At 34.3% G+C, this 21,016-nt stretch overlaps 1 protein-coding gene across 1 annotated transcript; it reads right to left on the bottom strand.

The window, feature by feature from the left end:
* Window positions 1-10,771: 10,771 nt before the first annotated feature.
* Window positions 10,772-15,338, bottom strand: LOC124964248 (olfactory receptor 13C7-like). The gene is made up of 3 exons (XM_047524206.1): window positions 15,231-15,338; window positions 13,463-13,549; window positions 10,772-12,450 (listed from the first exon to the last, which is right to left on the bottom strand). The coding sequence occupies exon 3, from the start codon at window positions 12,326-12,328 to the stop codon at window positions 11,378-11,380; it is 951 nt and encodes a 316-aa protein (XP_047380162.1). The 5' UTR covers window positions 12,329-12,450; window positions 13,463-13,549; window positions 15,231-15,338; the 3' UTR covers window positions 10,772-11,377.
* Between the last annotated feature and the right edge of the window lie 5,678 nt (window positions 15,339-21,016).

The raw sequence follows: 21,016 nt of genomic DNA, 5'->3' as shown, positions 1-21,016 counted from the left end.
AAATATCCAGTTTTATCACCCAAGAATTAGGAATGGTGTTTGTTGCCTCCAAAGTTCTTCCTCAGAAGATCTTGAGCCACCTCTTCTATTTTTTTTCTCAAAAATAGTCCCTTACTAATGTTCCCATATACATACAAATTTTCAGTATTATCCTTGTTCATGACAGAATCCATTGAAAGTGCCCCAATCAATTCACAAAACAAAAAGTAATTTCTAGAAACAATAGGCACTTACCACAGAACATTTCCCCTTCTTAACAAAACTTTTCATAAGAGCAAAGACTGAATTAAAGACTTTCAACCTTTCAGTCATCTTCTAACTACCAAGGTCTGTCTTTAACCATTATTAAGATATTTTTTCTTTCATTCTGCTTTTCCCTTATTTCCATCATTTTAATCTTGCAAGCTTTGAGATTCTTTTATACACTAAATATGCCTGTTTCTTTTTTATCTGAAGCCCAGATTTACATTCTCAATTCTATGTCATAAAAAAAGCTACCCAAATACCTGCTCCTTGGTACATGGTGACTGAGAAGTAATTTTACTGTAAGAATCATTCTTCTAAGCACTACCACCATACAACTTATCATCATGTCAAATCCACTTTGCCTAATGGAAAGAACATGCATTTAAATATTATCTTAGCCAGTGACTAGTTCTATGCTCCTGGGTAATTTACTTCTCTGAGTCTCAGTATCACATTCATAACATGGAGATTTTAATAGCCTCATTATGGGGTTCTTTAGAAAATAAATTAGGTGATATATGTAAAGCATGTAGCACATGGCAAGTACTACTTTGGTTTCGTTCATCTTCTGGTGACTTGTTCTTCCATCATCTTTCTACTATCCAATCTACTATTTTTCATCTCTTCTATGATTTGAGATGAATATACATTATACCAAAGTTTAACCTTACACCATTATAACAAAAGTCCACTGCAGTTTAAAACAAGGAACTCACAAACTGACATTTTATAATGAAGGCTATTTCAGTTCATTCATCTAAAATCTAAATATGTGTGTAACACAAATATTTAAAATCATCATGAAACGTATCCCCAACAACACAAGGAAAATTTTAAATATTCAAAATAAGCTTCCAAATGTTCATGCAAACATAAGTCAAATTTTCTTCTAGTTAGATAATGACTCACTGTTTCTCTTTCTTTTTCACAAATCCAAAGATGTATTCAAGAACAAGAAATAAAGCATTCCAAAAGCAATCCCACATAAAGGTTCCAGGACAGGGACCAAGGTAAAACATTGTCTATTCATTATTACAATAGACAAACATTTGCTAAAGTGAACCAAACAAAGCTGTATTGGTGCTAAGAGGTAAATAGCTACAAAATCAGACCTTGGTGAAAATAGCCTGCTTTACATTTTGATCAAGAGGTTCAGATCTGCTGACTATTGTGCAGTAAACTCAGAACCAAAGAGAAATGATACTCTTTGAAGTATAGGCACTTATAATGAAGCAAGGACTAGAAAATACATTCTGACCAAACAATTTTTTATTCCCAATTAGGCCTAAGCAACCATCTGTTTTGGAGGTTCAAATTGCTTTGGATTTACAGCTATTCTTTTGGTTGGTTTTCCTCCCCCACAACACCCCAACACAATTTTCTAATTAAATTTAAGACCTTTCTCTTAGAAGCTTTATCCCTATTCCTTATACACTATTTCTAGAAGGAAATAGTCCATTTCCACAACACATGACTTATTTAAACTCAGTTCATAAAGACTGACTCTTTCTTTGATTTGTGAGTTATTAGTATGTTTTCTGCAATTACCTCTAAAAGGAAGATAGAGTTACCTGATTAGGCTGCCACACAAAGCAAAATTTTCCTTGATCTTCTACTTTCAGGCTATTGTACAAAATTTTCTATGAGACTGATGGATTTCTTCAAAAAGTGTTACCATTGGGGAGCCAGACGGTGACATGTAATTTGGAAAACATTGATGACAAAAGTGCCATTTCTAAATTATTTCAAATCTTTCTATACATTACACTCAAATGTATTTCCAAAGGGAGTATATTTTAGTTTCACTAGTTCAAAAGTAAAAGAAGAACAACTATTGACTAGTTCAGTCTGAGAATGTGGCACGTTGTAAAGGTCCAGGAAATTATCTAAAGAATCTTCTCCCAGCTCAGGAAGGCAATTTAAATATATCTTGCTCTTAGGGACTTCTGCAATTTTCTAAGCCAAAATTTTAAATTGTTTCAGGGGAAAGATGTTCAAACTTTTTGAAACGTCAAGAATAATACCCTAAGGACTTAATTATATTGGGCCCATTACTGTATTTTAAATAACCAATCAGAAGTCTTGAGGACATACATTACCCAATTCCCAAGTTACTATGTACTTCTAAGATTCTTATTCCATATACATTCTAATGACTTTGTCCAGACTTTGTTCATCTTATTATGTCTTGTTGGTAAATAGAAATTATTAGGTTACATTAATTCTTGGTTAATAATAATAACACAAATTTTCATGTATTGTTATAAAATTATACATATATATATTAATCTACTTAAGGCATATTTGGTAAACTAGTAAGAGAAGAAAAAGGGTTTTAATATACCAGTAATCTAAAAATTATTTTATTTGGCTCTGAAACACATTGTAAATGTAGGTGGCATTTTGAAATTCACAGCAAATTCAGAAATTTCCAAACTGCACAATGAAAACCTAAAGGCTATCAAGCTATTCAGTTTTTTGCAGTAGTTTTACAAGCTAATTTGTAACTCCATCCCACTATGCGTGTGTCCAAAGAATTCACCCAAATGGATTCTTGTATCACCCAGATTAATCACATTGGCATGAAGAGACTGGCAAATATCTGTAAGTTCCAGGTGCTCACACTCCGTGACCATCTGATCACTACCACAGAAGCGCCCCCCTTCCCTGAACTACTTCACCCAAATAATGAATATAACTTGTTAACCGCAAGACACTAAAATCACAGCACTGGGGAAGAAATAAGTTAAAACCGAGCATCGCCCAGTGTTTGTAATGTTCATTGATCATCCTGATCACAGGGAATTGATTCCTGGCCATCTTCTCAAGTTCTGCCACCTCAGGGCTAAGCTTTCTTCCTAAGAACAGAGCAACAAGTTATCATGGTTTTCTTTTTTAGAAGCTATTTTACTTTTAAAAAACAAATAAGGTCGTGTTTTGAAACAGAGTTTTTACCCATTCCTTTCCTTTCTTTCTTCCCAAGTCTCAAGAGGACCCTAAGTCTCATAATTTAAATAAAGTATCCAAATCAGTCACATCACAAGAGTTCAAGCTAACGAGATTGTTCTTTTAAATTTTTTGGCAAAGTTTTAATTGTTATTTTACCAGCCTATCTCATTCGAGAAGGATACAGGTGATAGTTTTATAAAAACAAACTTGTCCTCTGATAACAAGTATTAAAGTATACTATTCCTTCTGCCACATTTAGGATGTGGGAAACATCAAGGAGTATGAAATGCAACACAGCCTCAGTGTGTAACCTCCACAGATGTGAAGAAATTACCTAATCATTTATATGGAGGTTTTACATTATTTACCAAATTAATTTTTCTAAAGTAATTAGATATCTTCTTCAATTATATTTTCTTTTTTTTTTTTTTTTTTTGCAATTGTTTTGTTTTAACTTTATGTATCGGTATCTATTTTTGAAGTCAGGAAATTTCAGAAAAGATACCATAGCTAATTTTTTTGATATTTCTTGTTCTGGATGAAAACGCACAATATTGTTTCTGTTTTTATTTTATTTAACTATACTAGTATAAGTATCTTTTCAATAATACAAATTCTTCAAAAATTCTCTTTAGTAGTTACAAACTATACATTAAGTGAATGTACTATGACAATTTCATAATTATCCATGATCAAAGTAAATGAATATAGAAGGGTAACATGTTATGATAGCAAAATTATCCAACACCCCAAGGCCTATGGGAAATCATTTACTATCAACTATCCATAGTCTAAGAATTTTATTCTCTTTATCCAAACAAATTTTAAGATTCCACCTTAAAGAAGTAAACATAAATGTAGAAAAGGTTTCCAGCAGAAAGATATTCAACACCCTGCTCCTTTGAAAGGTCAAACATTTGGAATCAACAATTGCTTCTTAAAGGAGTTATTCTAGCATTGCAAAAGAAATACAGTTAATGGCCTGTATGCAATTAATTATCTTTTTCTCAAAAGCACCTAAAGAGATGGGTGGATCCCATAGGAATGTTTGCAAGTGAAATCTTTTGGCAGCAATCACCTCAGGATGTTAAAGTGTCAAATGTACAACCTTATCAGCATAAAATAATTGTTTTCTGAAAGTAAATAGGACCAAATATTCTGGAGAAATTACAAGAAATGAAATCCCACTTGACTCATATCTTCTCTTAACAGCTTCAGTACAAACCCCAGACCATTGATGCTCATGCAAAGCCCCAGAGTTTTGCTGTTCCACTAAGAGTAGGTTGGTTGTGCTCTTATAGTCAGTCAAATTCCAGTCAAACTGTACCAAATAGGAATGCATCATGGCCTATCAGCTCTTCACTGCTCTGTTATAAAGCCTGCATAGTTAGATGAAACTTAGATAAGAGTCCTTTTCAAGAACCACTAGGATAAGGAATTCTCCTTTATTGGACCATGATTAATTAGGGAGCAACATAAACTGTTTACAAATGACTGGCATAATGAATCCTATGCAATAACCAAAACTATTGTTTGAAGATACTGCATCAAAAGTCATCTATTGAAATAGTTAATTTACTTACCTATGACTATAGTTTGCAGCTGAGGTCAAATACCATGAAGATACAGAACTGATTTTAAAATGATACTCTGTGGTTCATTTACTATAAACAGGAAGGTTAGCTGCTAATATTTACCAATTAATTTTCTGAAGACTAAAATTATTTGCTGCTTACTGATGGGTAGACAACTCAGGTGCTTGAGCTAAACCAAAATTCTTTCCTTAGGAAAGTGATGACTCTAACTACAATTTCATTAAGTGCAAAAAGAATAACTTTCATGGAAAGGGATAGAAAGTAGTCTCCACAGAGAGCAATTTGGTTGCTTTTATTCCTTAAATCTAAACAACACAAAACTAAAATAAACCACACTGTAGTCTCACCTCCAAGTGTCACCAGAATGTTTTCACTTAACATAACTTACACATAACATACCAGTGGTGTTCTCTGAGGTATAGGAAAGAGATGGTCTGAAAGGCCTTGTACTCAGTCACAGTCTATAGACAAGCAGCATCAACATCACCATGAGCATGTTAATAAATGGAGATTCTCAGGACCCACCTCAGACCCACTAAATTAGAATCTTTTACAAAGTTTCCCCAAGGGATTCCTGGGAATATTAAAGTTTAAGACTCACTCAAGCACATCCATGTTTTTTTTTCCCCGGGTTGCTCTTTAGAATCACCTGGAGAGTATTACTTTAAAAGATGTCTGATTCCCAACTCTTAGACACCTTCCATAATGTTTGGATGACAATGAAGTTTAATAAAAATAACACATAGGGTTAAATCAAAAAGCTTCTCCACAGCAAAGGAAAAAGGGCATGAAAAAGAACCTACAGAATGGAAGAAAATTTTGTCAGCTATTCCTCCAATAGGGGATTAATAAGTAGAATATATAAAAAATTCGAATTAAATAATCCACTCAATAAATGGGTGAAAGAGATAAAGATATATTTCTCAAAAGAAGAAATATAAATGGTCAATAAATATGTAAAAAAATGTTCAACATCCTGGGCAATTAGGGTGATGCACATCAAACCTACACTAAGATCTCATCTCACCCCAGTTAGAACGGCAATCATGAAGAAGACAAATAATGACAATTGCTGTCAAGGATCAAAGGTGAGTGGAAGGTACATTTATAAATTGTCAGTGGGACTGAAAATTATTACAACCAGTTTGTAAAGTAATATGGATATTCCTCAAAAAAAAATCTAGGTATGGAACTACTATATGACCTAGTCCTTCAACCCATTGGTATATATCCATAAGAACTCAAATAAGCATACTATAGTGATACATGCATACCAGTGTTTATAGCAGCACAATCCACACTAGTCAAGTTATAGAACCAGGCCAGATGCCCATCAGTAGATGAATGGATAAAGAAAATGTGGTCTGTATACACAAATGTGTTCAACTCTACCATGAAAAGTAATTAAATTATGACATTTTCTCTTAAATGGATGAAAATAGAGAACATTATGCTAAGTGAAATAAACCAGATTCAGAAGATCAGGGGTCAAATGTTTTATCTCATATGCAGAAGTAAGAGAGAAAAAAAAAGGAGTTTAAAAAGGGAGACCTTGTGAAAACAGAAGGGAAATCAATGGAGTAGAAGCAAGGACTAAGGGCGATAGAGGAAGGGAGGAAAAGGGGAAAAAAATAAAGTCCACCAGATTGTAATAGATTTGTGTATAAATATACCACAATGCATTCTAATTTTATGTATAACTATAATATATCAATTAAAAATAGAGTAGAGGAAGGGGAGCAAGGTAAGGGAGGAAGGGAGGAAAGTGGGTGGTACCAGGGACTGAAATGGAGAAAACTGTTATACACATTTATGAATATGTCAAAATGAACCATATTATTATGTATAACTACAATGCACTGAAAATACACACAAAAAATTTTTGAATAGCAGTTCACTCAGTATGATTTTATGTAAACTTCACCTCTCAGGATTTCATTTTCCTCATAGAATTACAATGTTGATAAAATGAGTAAACTGTGTGAACATATTGTAAACTATAAACCCCCAAATCAATGGTATTGTTAATGATCGGTATGGTATTAAATAAAATAAACATTTGTTGAACAGATTAAGACATGCTTTCTTCAAAATATTTATTTTCCAAAGTGGAACTTGTGGATCCACCAAATCAACAGAAACAGATAATAAAGGAAGGAAACTGAGGAATGGAGAGTGAGAAGGAAAGGAGAGGTACTGGACAAATTATGTTAAGTGCCTATACAAATATATCACAATAAATTTCACTACTATGTATAACTAAAGTACACCAACAAAAACAAAATAAAATACAAAGGGTTTTTCCCTCCCTTATATCTCACGCATCACGATCTCTAAAAATAAAATATAGAAGCTGCTCATTTAACAAGCTACAAAAGCAGCTCAATTGTTTCAAAAGGTAGGAGAACCCCATGAACTAATCTCTCTGTTTTTATCACTGTTCCATCTAGTATTATCATAGTTGTAGGACCTCTACTTCAATTACCTCTTCACATTATATGAAATCACTCATTTAATTCACATGCTGTTTATTTTTCTGAATTACTCTGGGTTGGAAATACAAATGAAAAAAAAAAATTGGACAACTGAGATTGAGTTCATCCTGAGAGGTCTTTCTAATACCCAGAAGTAGACAAAACAATTTTTTTACATGTTTAGTGATGTAACTGGAATCCTATAATTTCCCCCAGAACTGCATTTAGATCATCCTAACTTTCCTGGTAAAAAACTCTTTTCATTGGATGTAATATATAAATGTCTGTTTCCTATTGCATGGGGTCCACAGTGTACTCCTGGCAGTGATGGTGTATGACTTCTATGTGTCCATTAGCAAATATCTGAGTTTCCCCAACATCATAAATAAGAGTCCTTGTATTTAGAAGACAGCTGTTCTTCATGAATTAGGCTTTTTCAACAAATTGACATAAATGTACTAACAATGTGGAAGAAATATCATTCGTTAATCATTTTTCTGAAACATTATCTTTAATGAAAGTAGTGTGCACATGTTTCCTAGAATGATAGTATAATATGTTGGACCATGGAATGTTTTCATTTACTCCATTACTGCTAATTTCTGTTTTCTATATTTTTACCACCTATGCTATACTGAAATAAATTCAGCTGAAAGAAGTAAAAAGTTTTTTCTGCATGTTCAGTCCACATGAGTGGGGATTGTGTTTTATGGAGTATGTGTTTTATGTAAATGAAGCAAACATCCAAAGATACTCCTTCTGACAAACTAATAGACTTGGTCTATTGTGTAGTCATCCCCATGTCCAATTCTATTATCTATAACCTAAGGAGTAAAGAGGTACTTGGGTATATAAAGAAAATTGATGAGTAGACACTGGTGCTGGAAGAAATGATAAGAAATGAATGACTTTGAGTTCATGAATAAAATAAGTTGACAAATTTTGAGGCAAAATTTTAAATATAAACAGAGCAAAGAAAGGAAGATTATATGTGGAAACAATTTCAGAGTTAGAAATTTAGGATTAATCTAACTATATCACTTATGAAAATGATCTCATAAAATATAGAGACAAGTTGTCAAAGTAGTACAAACAAGTAAACTTATAAGGTCAAGACAAAAAAAATTGAAATTAATCTTATCCAAGAAAGTCCAACACATAAGCCTTCTAAGAAATTATATTTGTCAACCTCTTCCATTTGGAAAACCTTTGATATATTAGCTTGTTTACCATTATTTTTTTATTTTACCCAAGGACCTCATCTAGTCCCAACCTACATGTCCAGGTATGTATCACCTTCTTTTCATGATGACCATGTTTGTCCCCATCACCTTCACACATACTGTGTTCATTCACCATGTAGTTTTGCAGTTACTTTATGTTCTTACACAGCTAAACACAGTAACACATGCTATTTCCTCTGCACATCATCTTCCTTCTTTCCTGGTGAAATCCTAGCAATGTCAGAAGAGACAGTGTCACAACTTCTGCAAAGCCTTCTCACATGCCCTTGAGTTGGTCATTCCCTCCTCTGTGCTGCCCTGACCCTTACCTTTACCACTATGTTTTTTCTTTTATGGCATAAACATTTGTTAATGGCTAAAATCTTCTCAAGGTCAGAAGCATGGCTAACTGTTCATTTTATGAAGTCCAAAGCCAAGTTAAATAAATGGTAGGCAGTAATTAACTGTTAATGAACTAATTAATTAAAAATTAAAAAGAACAGTAAAAATGCAAGTCCAAGTATTATTTGAAATAAGAAAAGTGAATATTATATATCATTCTATCCCTCAAACCACAATTCCAAACACTCTTGGTAAAATATCAGCTTATCTTTAAACATAGGAGAAAACAGGTAAGAAAAGATGACTAAATGAAACGGAAGAGGTCATCTGGTCTGGGCAAGACAGACAGTATAGAAGTGTACAATATTATCTGATAATCAATTGGCAAGAAAATAAAAAGCACTGACTCTTATTCATATGTAAATTTATTATAAATATTTTCCATTCATAAAAACTGACCTTAGGTGGCTAGTGAGGTGCAATATATGCTATTGTTGCCCAAGATATCATCACTCTTCTTGTTTTGTATTTTGCCCCAATGTTTCTACAAACTCATATGAAAATTTTAAGAACAAACTTTAAAATAATTCCAAATATTGTATGTTGGGTTTTTAAAAAATATTGTTTCCAAACAATATTTTGGAGTAAATGTTTCTTTCAAAGGAAATTCAGTTTACAGCACATGAAAAATTTCTGATTCAAAAACAAAATTCAGAATCAACATTTTAATTCTCCTTCTGAGAACTGTCAGCCTGTATATCAGGCAAAACAACTGTTCTTAAGCTTTTTAACAATTTCTCTTTTACCCTCTTGTGCTTCTGAAATGTCTTTTGAGGTATTTCCCAACTCATCTAAGCATAAGTAGCCCTTTCTTTCCTGGGACCCCTCTTTAAAGGGAAATTTTACATACTCCCTCCACAAACTCTTCACATGCTACATCGTAGTTGAGAACCACCACCACCACCAACCCTGGAAATCTGTGACCCAGCCAAATTATGCTCATCTATGGCCAGTCTTAGAATGTTGACACTGCAAAAAGAAACTGAATCTATCACCAAATGTCTTAAAGAATATTGTCCATCTTTATTGAGATTATCAAGACTCAATTAGGTTGGGTCACACAAAACCAGCATCAAAACTTTCCCAAAATTCAATTTAGCGATTCTTTTCCTTTTCCCCTAATTCTATTTTTGCAGTATCTCCTCCCCTATCTTCAAAATCTCTAGTATGCATTGCTTTCTTCCTCATTCCACTGTCCCCACTTTCTCACTGACGTCTTTCTTTCTGAAAGAGGGTTCAGATCCTTTCATATGAAGATCAGCATATGACCACATTTAAATTACTCCCAGTAGGGCTGAGGGTATAGCTCATGGGTTTGATTTCAGCACCTCAATAAATTAGTTAATTAATTGCTCCAAGTTCACCCATTACTGTGTTCAGCCCAAAAAAGACCCAATAGAAGTTGGGGAGAGGTAAATATTCTATTTTTGTTCCTAATTTATGTCAGTCTATAGTCAAAAAAGTCACATGTTCCTCGGCCATGTTGTTTTTTGTTTGTTTGTTTGTTTTTCCAGGTTGTTTAGTTGTGTTCTTTTTTTTCATCAATAGTTAACAGTGCCTAAGACAATATAGGTATTTAGTAAATACTGGTTGATTAAATAAGTAACAAATAACTGAATGAATGAAAGGAAAGCTCCTATTCTACAGGAAATTCATGCAACTGCAGAAATACCTAATTTGTTATACTATAATAAATTATCATTGTGTTCTTAGAGAACCTTACAGTCAAATTCTTTAGAAATCAAGTAATTTTTCAGTCATTAAACAATAACAATGTTAAAAAAAACAATAACAATGTTAAAAAACAATACCAATGTTTTTTACTCAAAGTTACCACCGTTCGTCTATTTAAACACAAGATAGACTAAAATTCATCATCAACTGAATAAACAAAACGTGACATTACCCCAGACATCTCTGCATGGAAGGGTGCTTGCTAGTTTGAAGTCAAAATGAAATCAGACCTAGGTGACACAGCTTCATATTTCTCAATGAAAATGACATATATCCATTCCAGGTAACCAATACCCAAATGTTTCTCTGTAAGATCATCTCTGTCTCATTATGGGTCACTTAATGTTGAGTTTACATAGTACTCTGACCCTTAACAAGACCCTTTCCACTAGATCTTCTAAGAGTGATGGGGCTATAAAACTGATTCACATAGAAAATAAGAGATTAAGTTAGTAAAACGGTCCTTTCTTTTGCATAAGATTAGTGAACTCATCATTCCAGAGTTAAACTAAACTTCGTTTTCCATAAGAAAGAGGGTGATTTGGATGAGAATTTTTTTAGCCATAAATTTCTATCTCTCACTTCTTCAAACAGTTTAGCCCTACATTTCTCCTTCATTTAAATATTAGGAACAAAAAAATAAGAATTTCAAAAATTAGTGGTCCTTATATTTATTTTGGAGTCAACAGGTAAAAATTACCCCTGCATTTAGAGTAAAACAATTCAACACACAGAGTAGCATTTACATTCCTTCTTAAAAACGTTTCTGACACAGTATATTCTTGACGGCTGCCTTCACATCTTTGTTCCTCAAACTGTAGATGAGGGGATTGAGCATGGGTGTCACCACTCCGTAGAAGAGAGAGATAATTTTGTCTGTGACTTGTTCTTTGTCGGCCCCAGAAGAGTCTTTAGCCTTGGGTTTTGCATACATGAAGAGGATGGTCCCATAGAATATAATAACCACTGTTAGGTGGGCAGAGCAGGTGGAAAAGGCCTTCCGTTTTCCCTCTGCAGAAGGAATCCTCAGGATGGTGGAGAGAATGAAAACATATGAAATAAAAATAAAAAGTACCGGGGCCACAAGAAAAATTACATTAGCAACAACCATGCTAATAATATTAATGGATATGTCAGCACAGGCCAATTTTAAGACAGCCAAGATTTCACAAGTAAAATGATTGATGACATTATCACCACAGAAAGGAAGCCGCATTGCAAGTGAAGTTTGCAACACAGAATTGACACCCCCAGCAATCCAGGACCCAGCAGCCATGGGCACATAAGAAGTCTTGCTCATTATGATGGGGTATCTCAAAGGGTTACAGATGGCCACATAGCGATCAAATGCCATCATACTTAAAAGGACACACTCCGTGGCTCCCATAGCAAAGGAGAGAAACATTTGTACTCCACATCCAGAGAAGGAAATGGTTTTCTTTGAAGTTAAGAAGCTGCTGAGAAATAAGGGAATAGAAGAACTAGTGTAGCAGATGTCCAAGAATGACAAGTTACTGAGGAAAAAGTACATGGGGGTGTGCAAGTGGGAGTCAAAGACACTTACAGTGATGATGACTCCGTTTCCCATCAGGATCACCAGGTACATGCATAGGACCAACACAAAGTAAATGGCCTCAAGCTCTGGGTAACCTGTAAGCCCCAGCAGGATAAATTCTGTCACAGAAGATTGATTGTATTTTCCCATGTTAGTATTTTCTTTTACCAAAACGAATTCTATAATGGCTGAAATGCATGTGAATCTGCTACGGCAGTGTCAGTAAGAACCGCTTACATTCTTAAGTGGTTTCCCATGTGGGCAATAAAGACCTACAATTGAACACACAATTAGCACAAGAATATATTACTATCCTTGAAGTTAAGATCAGTTAGACTTTCGTATCTCATGAAAGAGGTTTAGCTCTAAAATAAATGTCCTTCTTAAAGTTGAATAGATAAGAATACATGCAGCCAGGAGTGGTGGCTCACACCTGTAATCCCAGCAGCTTGGGAGGCTGAGGCAGGAGGATCTTGAGTTCAAAGCCAGCCTCAACAATGGCAAGGTGCTAAGCAACTCAGTAAGTCCCTGTCTAAATAAAATACAAACTAGGGCTTGGGATGTGGCTCAGTGGCTTGGGATGTGAACTCAGTGCCCCTGAGTTCAGTCCCCTGTACTTATCTCCACACCAAAAAAAAAAAAAAAATGCAACTAGAATCTTGCAACTCATTTGCATTATGAATTTAAAATTACTTTACTGCAATGTCACATTAGTATTTTGACCAAACAATTCAGAATAAATCTAAAATGTATAAAATAACATTGGCCAACAACTATTTGACCATTTTAACAATCATATATCATAAGCTAATTTTTTTCTCAATAACTAATATGATACCCTTAACAAAAATCACTGTTCTTCAGTTACTAAAACAAAGCAGCTTCTGTAAATCCTGCTCCAAAGATCATTTAAAGTCAGTTTCAGAAGAGTTTTAGAGCTAAATGAACAAATAGAAAAGAAGATGTATTTTCAGAAAAAGGACTTTTAGTTATTTTTAATAGGGAAGACTATAAATGCCTGCAACATCCTAAGAATATTAACTAGAGCCTTAATAATGTTGGTAAAAGAAAACAAGAAACATTTTTAGGTAAAATGATTCTTCTTCCTCTCTTTGAGTAACAATTAGGAAGTATCTGTAAGTCACTATATTGTCCTGCCTGGTGCACATAATGAATGATAAATTGACCTCAGGAAAACACTAGTGCCCAGTCTCAAGCTGCAATCAAATCCCAAATAATTGTATAAATTACAAAATTGCAGTAACAGGGGATTTACTCTTTTACCTTCAGGTTTGAGAAAATGTGAATCATCTCCTCTTTGCACAGATGTCAGTTTCCTCTGCTCTAACAGCTGCTCTGCGGTCTTCCTCACTGCATATTCAGAAATACCCATGACAGTAAGAAGTAGGCCACTTGAAAATTCTTAATGTAGCAATTTCCTATAATTATTTGTATCCCCATTACATTGGAATATGGAGTGTTTCTATATTAAAATGCCAGAACCAGAAGTCCTATGTTTTTATGAGATTGCTAGTCTCATAATTTCCACTTCAGCAAGATAAATAAGAACTAGCTGTGTCCCAGTTCTCATTAAAATCAAGTAGCTGGCATTGGAAAAACCAATTAACCAGTGGCAAAATAGAAATGACTTCCAGTAACGATGAAAGCCGGGTTCTTCACAGTCTTCTTCACTACTAGAGGATCCTTTAAAGGACCAGCCAATGGAACACCGAAGCAACTTAAAGTGTTTGCTACTCTGAGGATGTTTCTAATCCCCAAAGTAATTTTAAGTTCTCAATGTGGATTGGATAGAAATTAGAAACTTCCTAGTAATTTTGGGATTAAGTCCCTCAGAAGCAATTAAAACAAAGTTGCCAGTACAACTTAATTGTGTAACTCACAAACCAGCAATAATTCTAGCTTCATACTCTCTGGTAAGAGCAAATGTAGGACTTCCACACAGGTTAAATGGTCAAAAGATAGAAATTAGAATGGACAATATTTAATGGAAAGCTATGTCAGATATCTGTGACAGTTCAAAATGATACTCTGTTCTCAATAACTTAATTGCTAATTATCTTTACTTTGACCTTAGTACTAGAGTCCCAGACCCCTATAAAAATCATTCTGGTATCATTCGCTTCCCTAAACAGACATAACTATAAGCACAGTCATTTTAATTTTTCTTACTCACACCTCTGTTCAAGTATATACGCAAGGCCCAAACTTAGCCAATCTGTCCTTTACTTAAAGCTCACACTGGCCTGATACAACAAGCACTAGAAATGCAACAATTTCCATGACTGGGAAAACAATAGTTTACTTCAGGACAGGAAAATAAATTCTGACTTGAAGTAATTATTATAACATTTGCCTTGACTATCTGTTGAAATGAATGTTAACTCATAAAGAATTCAATTCTTTTACATGGATATTTCAATTCTGAAAGTAAATGGAATCATTAAGTGTAGTGTTTAAAAGAAGAGAATAAAATTTGACAAAATTGTTCGTTTTTATCAGTGGAAAATATTTTTAAAATGTCATTAAGAACTATAACATAGAAAAGCAACATATGCCAAGAAAGATGTTATGACATTCTTCAATAAATCAAATTTGAAAATCAATTCTCAGAGTTGTTAACTTTATGCAAACATGCTCAGTATACTGGTTTATAATGCAACTGTTGAGAATGTTTTCTTACTAAACAGTGTTCAATGGACAAAAGAATTGAGTAGATTGATGTGACCACTGAGGAAGTTATATTACAATATAAATGAAAGATAAACTACAACTGAAAGAATTTCATAAGCAAATTTTGAACAGAAATAAATGCTGAATATAGTTAAATAAATACATAAAGAGGTATGCAATATAGGTTCTTATAACTTGTTTCAGATAAACAAAAAATAATTTTTTAGCATGTAGTACCCATGTAATATTCTTCTTTTATGCCAGTATACATATGCAAAGGAAATAGTTCAAATTTAACTGGATGTCATACATTTTTCTTTTGCTAAGGTAGCAATCTTAACCTCCTGAAACCAAGACTCACATGGAATTCAGTTCAAGCTCGTGTTGCCCCACCCAGCCACTTCCAGTCATTGGAGCGTATGGAGCCCAGACCTCTGGCAGTACTCCTCACAATGATACTGTCAGGTAGTACTTTTTTCAGAACTTTCAAATAAGGAACAGAAAATATTTAGTCTTTTAGCCCATTTGGTCTACTGTAGCAAAATATTGATATCTCCTTCCCAAGGAGTGTCTTGTCACTGGATGATGTTTGCTTCCTTCCCAGAGATTGTCCTGTCACTGGGAAAGAATATATTAGGAAAGGATCAATGTCATCAATGTGTTGCCTTCTCCCTCACTCCCTCTTCCCAGGCCACAATATTTTGGGGTTTGTTGTTTTTCATATGGTACAGAACATGTAAGCAAGCTTTGCCTTTAGTCTGTTCCCTTTGAAATTACCCAGAAGTAATCTGGAATGGTGGGATTCTTTTTTATTATTATTTATGTTTTAACTAATACATTAAAAACATAAAAATTTTACATATTTATGGGATACCAAGTGATGTTCTAATACATGGGTACATTGTATAAAGTTTATATCAGGTTAAACAAATCTATCTCAAGATCCAAGATGGTGGAATAGAGGAGGTCGTGTTCCAGGATACTCCGTGGCATGAAACCTAGAAAGCAGGTGAAGAAAATAAAAGGGAGACCTTCAGTGGAACTTAAAACTGGATATTCAAAGCAGATGGGGGAAACAGGAGGTTGGATATAATAAAATAAGGAAAAATCCCCAGGGCACAGCTACTACCACAGCTGGGCCAAAAGCACCATCCAGAGAGGTCCCTTCGTGAGCTTAGTAGAGGGTTAAAGGAATTAAAGAAACCTGCATTTTTGGGAGGACCAAGGTGTGTCTGGGCACAGAGTATTTAGAGACCAAGGATATCACCTAACAAACCTGAAGGATGAGTTGCACAATATCTGTGTATGGGGAAAGAAGTCACCACCTCTCCAAAGTGTAGAGGACAAAGGAAGGAACCATTTTGCAGCTGTGACACAGGGACCAGCAACTGAAAAAGCTGATTCCTGGTAAACCCAAGTTTGGCCCAAAATATACACTGCACAACATAGAATGTGCTTAAGTGACCAGAAGAAAATAAAATGTGAGGAGAGGTTTACATGGGGGACAACTGATCATGGAAACCCACCTGGTTCTACCCCTCCCCCTTCAATCCAACTGCTTGTCGGACTAGCTGGGACAGAAGCATCTCACAGGGAACTCTGAAGGGCAGGGGCAGGAGAAATTGTTTGGAGCCTGAATCAGAAACCAGAAAACATGGGGTCTACAGGGGACCTAGGGGACTAAGAATTGACTCCCCCACCAACACTAAAGGGAGGAACTACACTAAAGGAATACTCAAAGGAGAAACTAATTCAAATTAAAAGCTAGAAATAAACCAAGATGACGAAGAATACAAATCATATCTCAATAATAACCTTGAATATTAATGGCCTACACTCATCAACCAAAAGACACAGACTAGTAGATTGGATTAAAAAACCAGACCCAACAATATGCTGTCTCCAAGAGACTCACCTCACAGGCAAAGACATCCACAGACTGAAGGTGAAAGAATGGGAAAAAACATCTACACATGAATCGAGTAAACAGCAGGGGTTTCCATCCTCATACCAGATAAAGTGTACTTCAAACCAAAGATAACCAAAGGGACAAAGAAGGACATTTTCATACTGCTTGAAAGGAATTATACATCAACAAGACATAACAATCTTAAATATTTAGGCCTCAAACAATGGATCATCTACATACATCAAACAAACCCTTCTCAATTTCAAGATTAAATAGATCACAACACAATAATACTGGGTGACTTTAACATATCTCTCTCACTACTGACTAGATCCCCCAAATGAAAACTAAACAAAAAACTATAAAACCAAATAATACAATGAACAGTATAGAATACTTCATCCATCAATGAGCAAATACATTTTCTTCTAAGCAACACATGGATCATTCTCTAAAATAGACCATCTGATGCCACAAAGCAACTCTTAGCAAATACAAAATAATAATAATAATAATAGAGATAACACCCTGCATTCTGTCAGATCATAACAGAATGAAACTAGAAGTCAACGACAGAATAACAAGTAGAAGCTACTCTAACATCTGGAGACTAAATAATATGCTATTAAATGAACAATGAATAGCAGAGGAAATCAAGGATGAAATTAAAAATGCTTAGAGGTAAATAAGAATAGTGATACAACATATCAAAATCTCTGGGACAAAATAAAGGAAAAGCTAACAGAAGAGTTCATTGCATTGAGCTCATTCATTAAAATAATAGAAAGTCAACAAATAAATGACCTAACATTGCATCTCGAAGTCCTAGAAGAAGAACAAATCAACACCAAAAGCAGTAGAAGACAGGAAAGAATTAAAACCTGAGCTGAAATCAATGAAATTGAAACAAAGAAAAGAATTCAAAAACAATTCAAAAAACTTGGCAAGATAGAAAGTTTGTACTTTGAATAAATAAATAAAATTGAAAACCCTTAACCATGCTAATGAAGAGAGAGAGAAAACTCAAATTACTAAAATCCATGATGAAAAAGGAAATATCATGATGGACACTACTGAAATACAATATTCAGAAACAAAATGAAAATTTATGCTACAATAAAATAGAAAATCTCAAAGACATCAACAAATTTATAGAGACATATGACTGAGCCAAAGTGAATCAGGAGGACATACACAGTTTGAACAGATCAATCTCAAAAAATGAAATAGAAGACACCATCAAAAATACAAACATCATTACCCTATGTACATGTATGATTACACAAACGGTGTGACTCTACTTCATGTACATCCAGAGAAATGAAAGTTGTACCTCATTTGCGTACAATGAATCAAAATTTCTAAAAAAGAATACCAACAAAGAAAAGCCCAGAATCAGATGGATTCTCAGCCAAGTTCTGCAAGAACTTCAAATACTCCTCAAATTATACCATGAAATAGAAAAGGAGGGAACCCTTCCAAACTCATGCTATGAAGCTTGTATCACCCTGACACCAAAACCAGAAAAAGACACATCAAGGAAAGAAAACTTCAGACCAGTATCTCTGATGAACAAAAATTCTGGCAAATTGCATACAAAATCATATTAAAAAATAGTGCACCATGATCAAGTGGGGTTCGTCCCAAGGATGCAAGTTTGGTTCAACATACAGAAATCAACAAACAAATTCATCACATCAATAGACTTAAAGATAAGAACCAAATGATCATCTCGATAGTGCAGAGAAAGCATTTGACAAAATAAAGCACCCCTTCATGTTCAAAACACTAGAAAACCTAGGAAAAATAGGAATATACCTCAACATTGTAAAAGTTATCTATGTGAAGCCCAAGGCCAACATCATTTTAAATGGAGAAAAACTGAAACTATTCCCTCTAGAAACTGAAACAAGACAGGAATGCCCTCTTTCACCACTTCTATTCAACATAGTCCTTGAAACTCTTTTCAGAGCAATTAGGCAGACAAAAGAAATTAAAGAGATACAAATAGGAAAAGAAGAACTCAAACTATCACTATTTGCTGACAACATGATTCTATACTTAGAGCACCCAAAAAATTCCACCAGAAAACTTCTAGAACTAATAAATGCATTCATAAAAGTAGCAGTATATAAAATCAACACCCATAAATCAAGTGCATTTCTGTATATCAGTGATGAATCCTCTCAAAGAGAAATTAGAAAAACTATCCCATTCACAATAGCCTCAAAAATAATCTACTTGGGAATCAACAAAAGAGGTGAAAGACCTCTAAAATGAAAACTACAGAATACTAAAGAAGGAAATCAAAGAAGACCTTAGAAGATGGAAATATCTCTCTTGTCCTTGGATAGGGAGAATTAATATTGTCAAAATGACCACACTACCAAAAGCATTATATAGATTTAATGCAATTCCAATTAAAATCCCAACGGCATTCCTCATAGAAATAGAAAAAGCAATCATGAAATTCATTTGGAAAAATAAGAGATCCCCCAGAATGATCAAAGCAATCCTTAGCAAGAAGAGTGAAGCAGGAGGCATCACAATATCAGACTTTAAACTATAATACAGAGCTATACTAACAAAAGAGTCATGGTATTGGCACCAATATAGTCAAGGGGGTCAAGGGAAGAATGGAGGAAATATGGAGAGTGCAGAGGGGAGGGTGGGAGGGGGAAGGTGTATGGGGACAGAAAAGATGGTGGAATGAGATGAACATTATTACCCTATGTACATGAACGATTGCACAAATGCTGTGATTGCATTGTGTACGATCAGTGGAATGAAAAGTTGTGCTCCATTTGTGTACAGAGTCGAAATAAATTCTGCTGTTATGTATAAGAAATTAGAACAAATTTAAAAAACACATCCTACTCAATAAAAGGATCAAATAGTCCTCAGTACAAATAACACTGGATGGTTTCAACACATCTCTCACCAATAGATTGGTCATACAGACAAAAAGTATAGACTCTTCAGAACTAAAAAAATGCTATTAATCAAATGGATCTGACAGACATCTATGGAAACCCTCACTCATCAATAATCAAGTTTACTTTCTTCTCAATGGTATGGGAAATTTCTCTAAAATATACCATATTTTAGGACATAAAATAAGTCTTAGAAAATATGTAAAATAGAGATAATTCTTTGTATCCTATCAGATCACAATGGTGTGAAATTAGAAATTAATAACAAGCTGGGTGTTGTGGCACATGCTCATAACCCCAGAGGCTCAGGAGGCTGAGGCAGGAGGATTGCAATTTTGAGGCAAGCCTCAGCAACTTAGTGAGGCCCTAAGTAACTTAGTGAGACCCTGTCTCAAAATAAAAAATAAAAAGATTTGGTGATATGACTCAGTTTAAGCACCCCTGAGTTCAATCCCTGGTGATAAAAAAAAAAAAAAAAAAAATATATATATATATAATATATATATATATATAGAGAGAGAGAGAGAGAGAGGAGAGAGAGAGAGAGAGGAGAGAGAGAGAGAGAGAGAGAGAGAGAGAGAGAGAGAGCGAAATAGAACATATGAAAATCCCTGGGATCATATGAAGACAGTTCCAAAAAGAAAGTTTATAGCATTGTGTGTTTACATTGAAAAAAAAATGATCCCAAATAAATAATTTAATTTTATACCTTGAGTCCTTAGAAAAGGAATAACAAACTAATTTCAAAGCCAGAAGACAGGAAATAATTAAGGTCAGAGATGAAATTAATTACTTTTTAAAGAATACAAAGGATCAATACATAAAGAGTTGCTTCTTTGAAAAGATACAAGATTGATAAATGCTTAGGCAAACTAACCAAAACAAAGGCCCAACTCAAAATTAGAACTGAAACACAGATATCAACACAGACACTTCTGAAATCCAAAGGATCATTAGAAACTGTTTGTTATTCAAATAGTATATACATTAAAATTTATACCCCAATAAACTGGAAAATCTAAATGATACTGACAAATTTTAGAATATATAATACCTACTCAAACTGAACCATGAGGATATAGAAAACAAGCACACCAATATCAAGCAATGAGTTTGAAGTTGTAATTAAAAGTCTTTCAAAAAACAAAAGCTCACAATCAGAGGAATTCTCATCTGATTTCTATCAGACATTTAAAGAAAAAGTAAGGCGAATCCTTTTCAAACTATTTCCTGAAATACTAAGGAAGGGAATACTGCCAAATGCATTCCATGAAGCCAGTATCACCCAGATACAAACCAAAGAAA

Source organism: Sciurus carolinensis, chromosome 14, assembly GCF_902686445.1.
Source record: "Sciurus carolinensis chromosome 14, mSciCar1.2, whole genome shotgun sequence".
NCBI lineage: Eukaryota > Metazoa > Chordata > Mammalia > Rodentia > Sciuridae > Sciurus > Sciurus carolinensis.
Note: the sequence above shows the minus strand (reverse complement) of the source record. Positions and strands in the feature narration are given on the sequence as shown.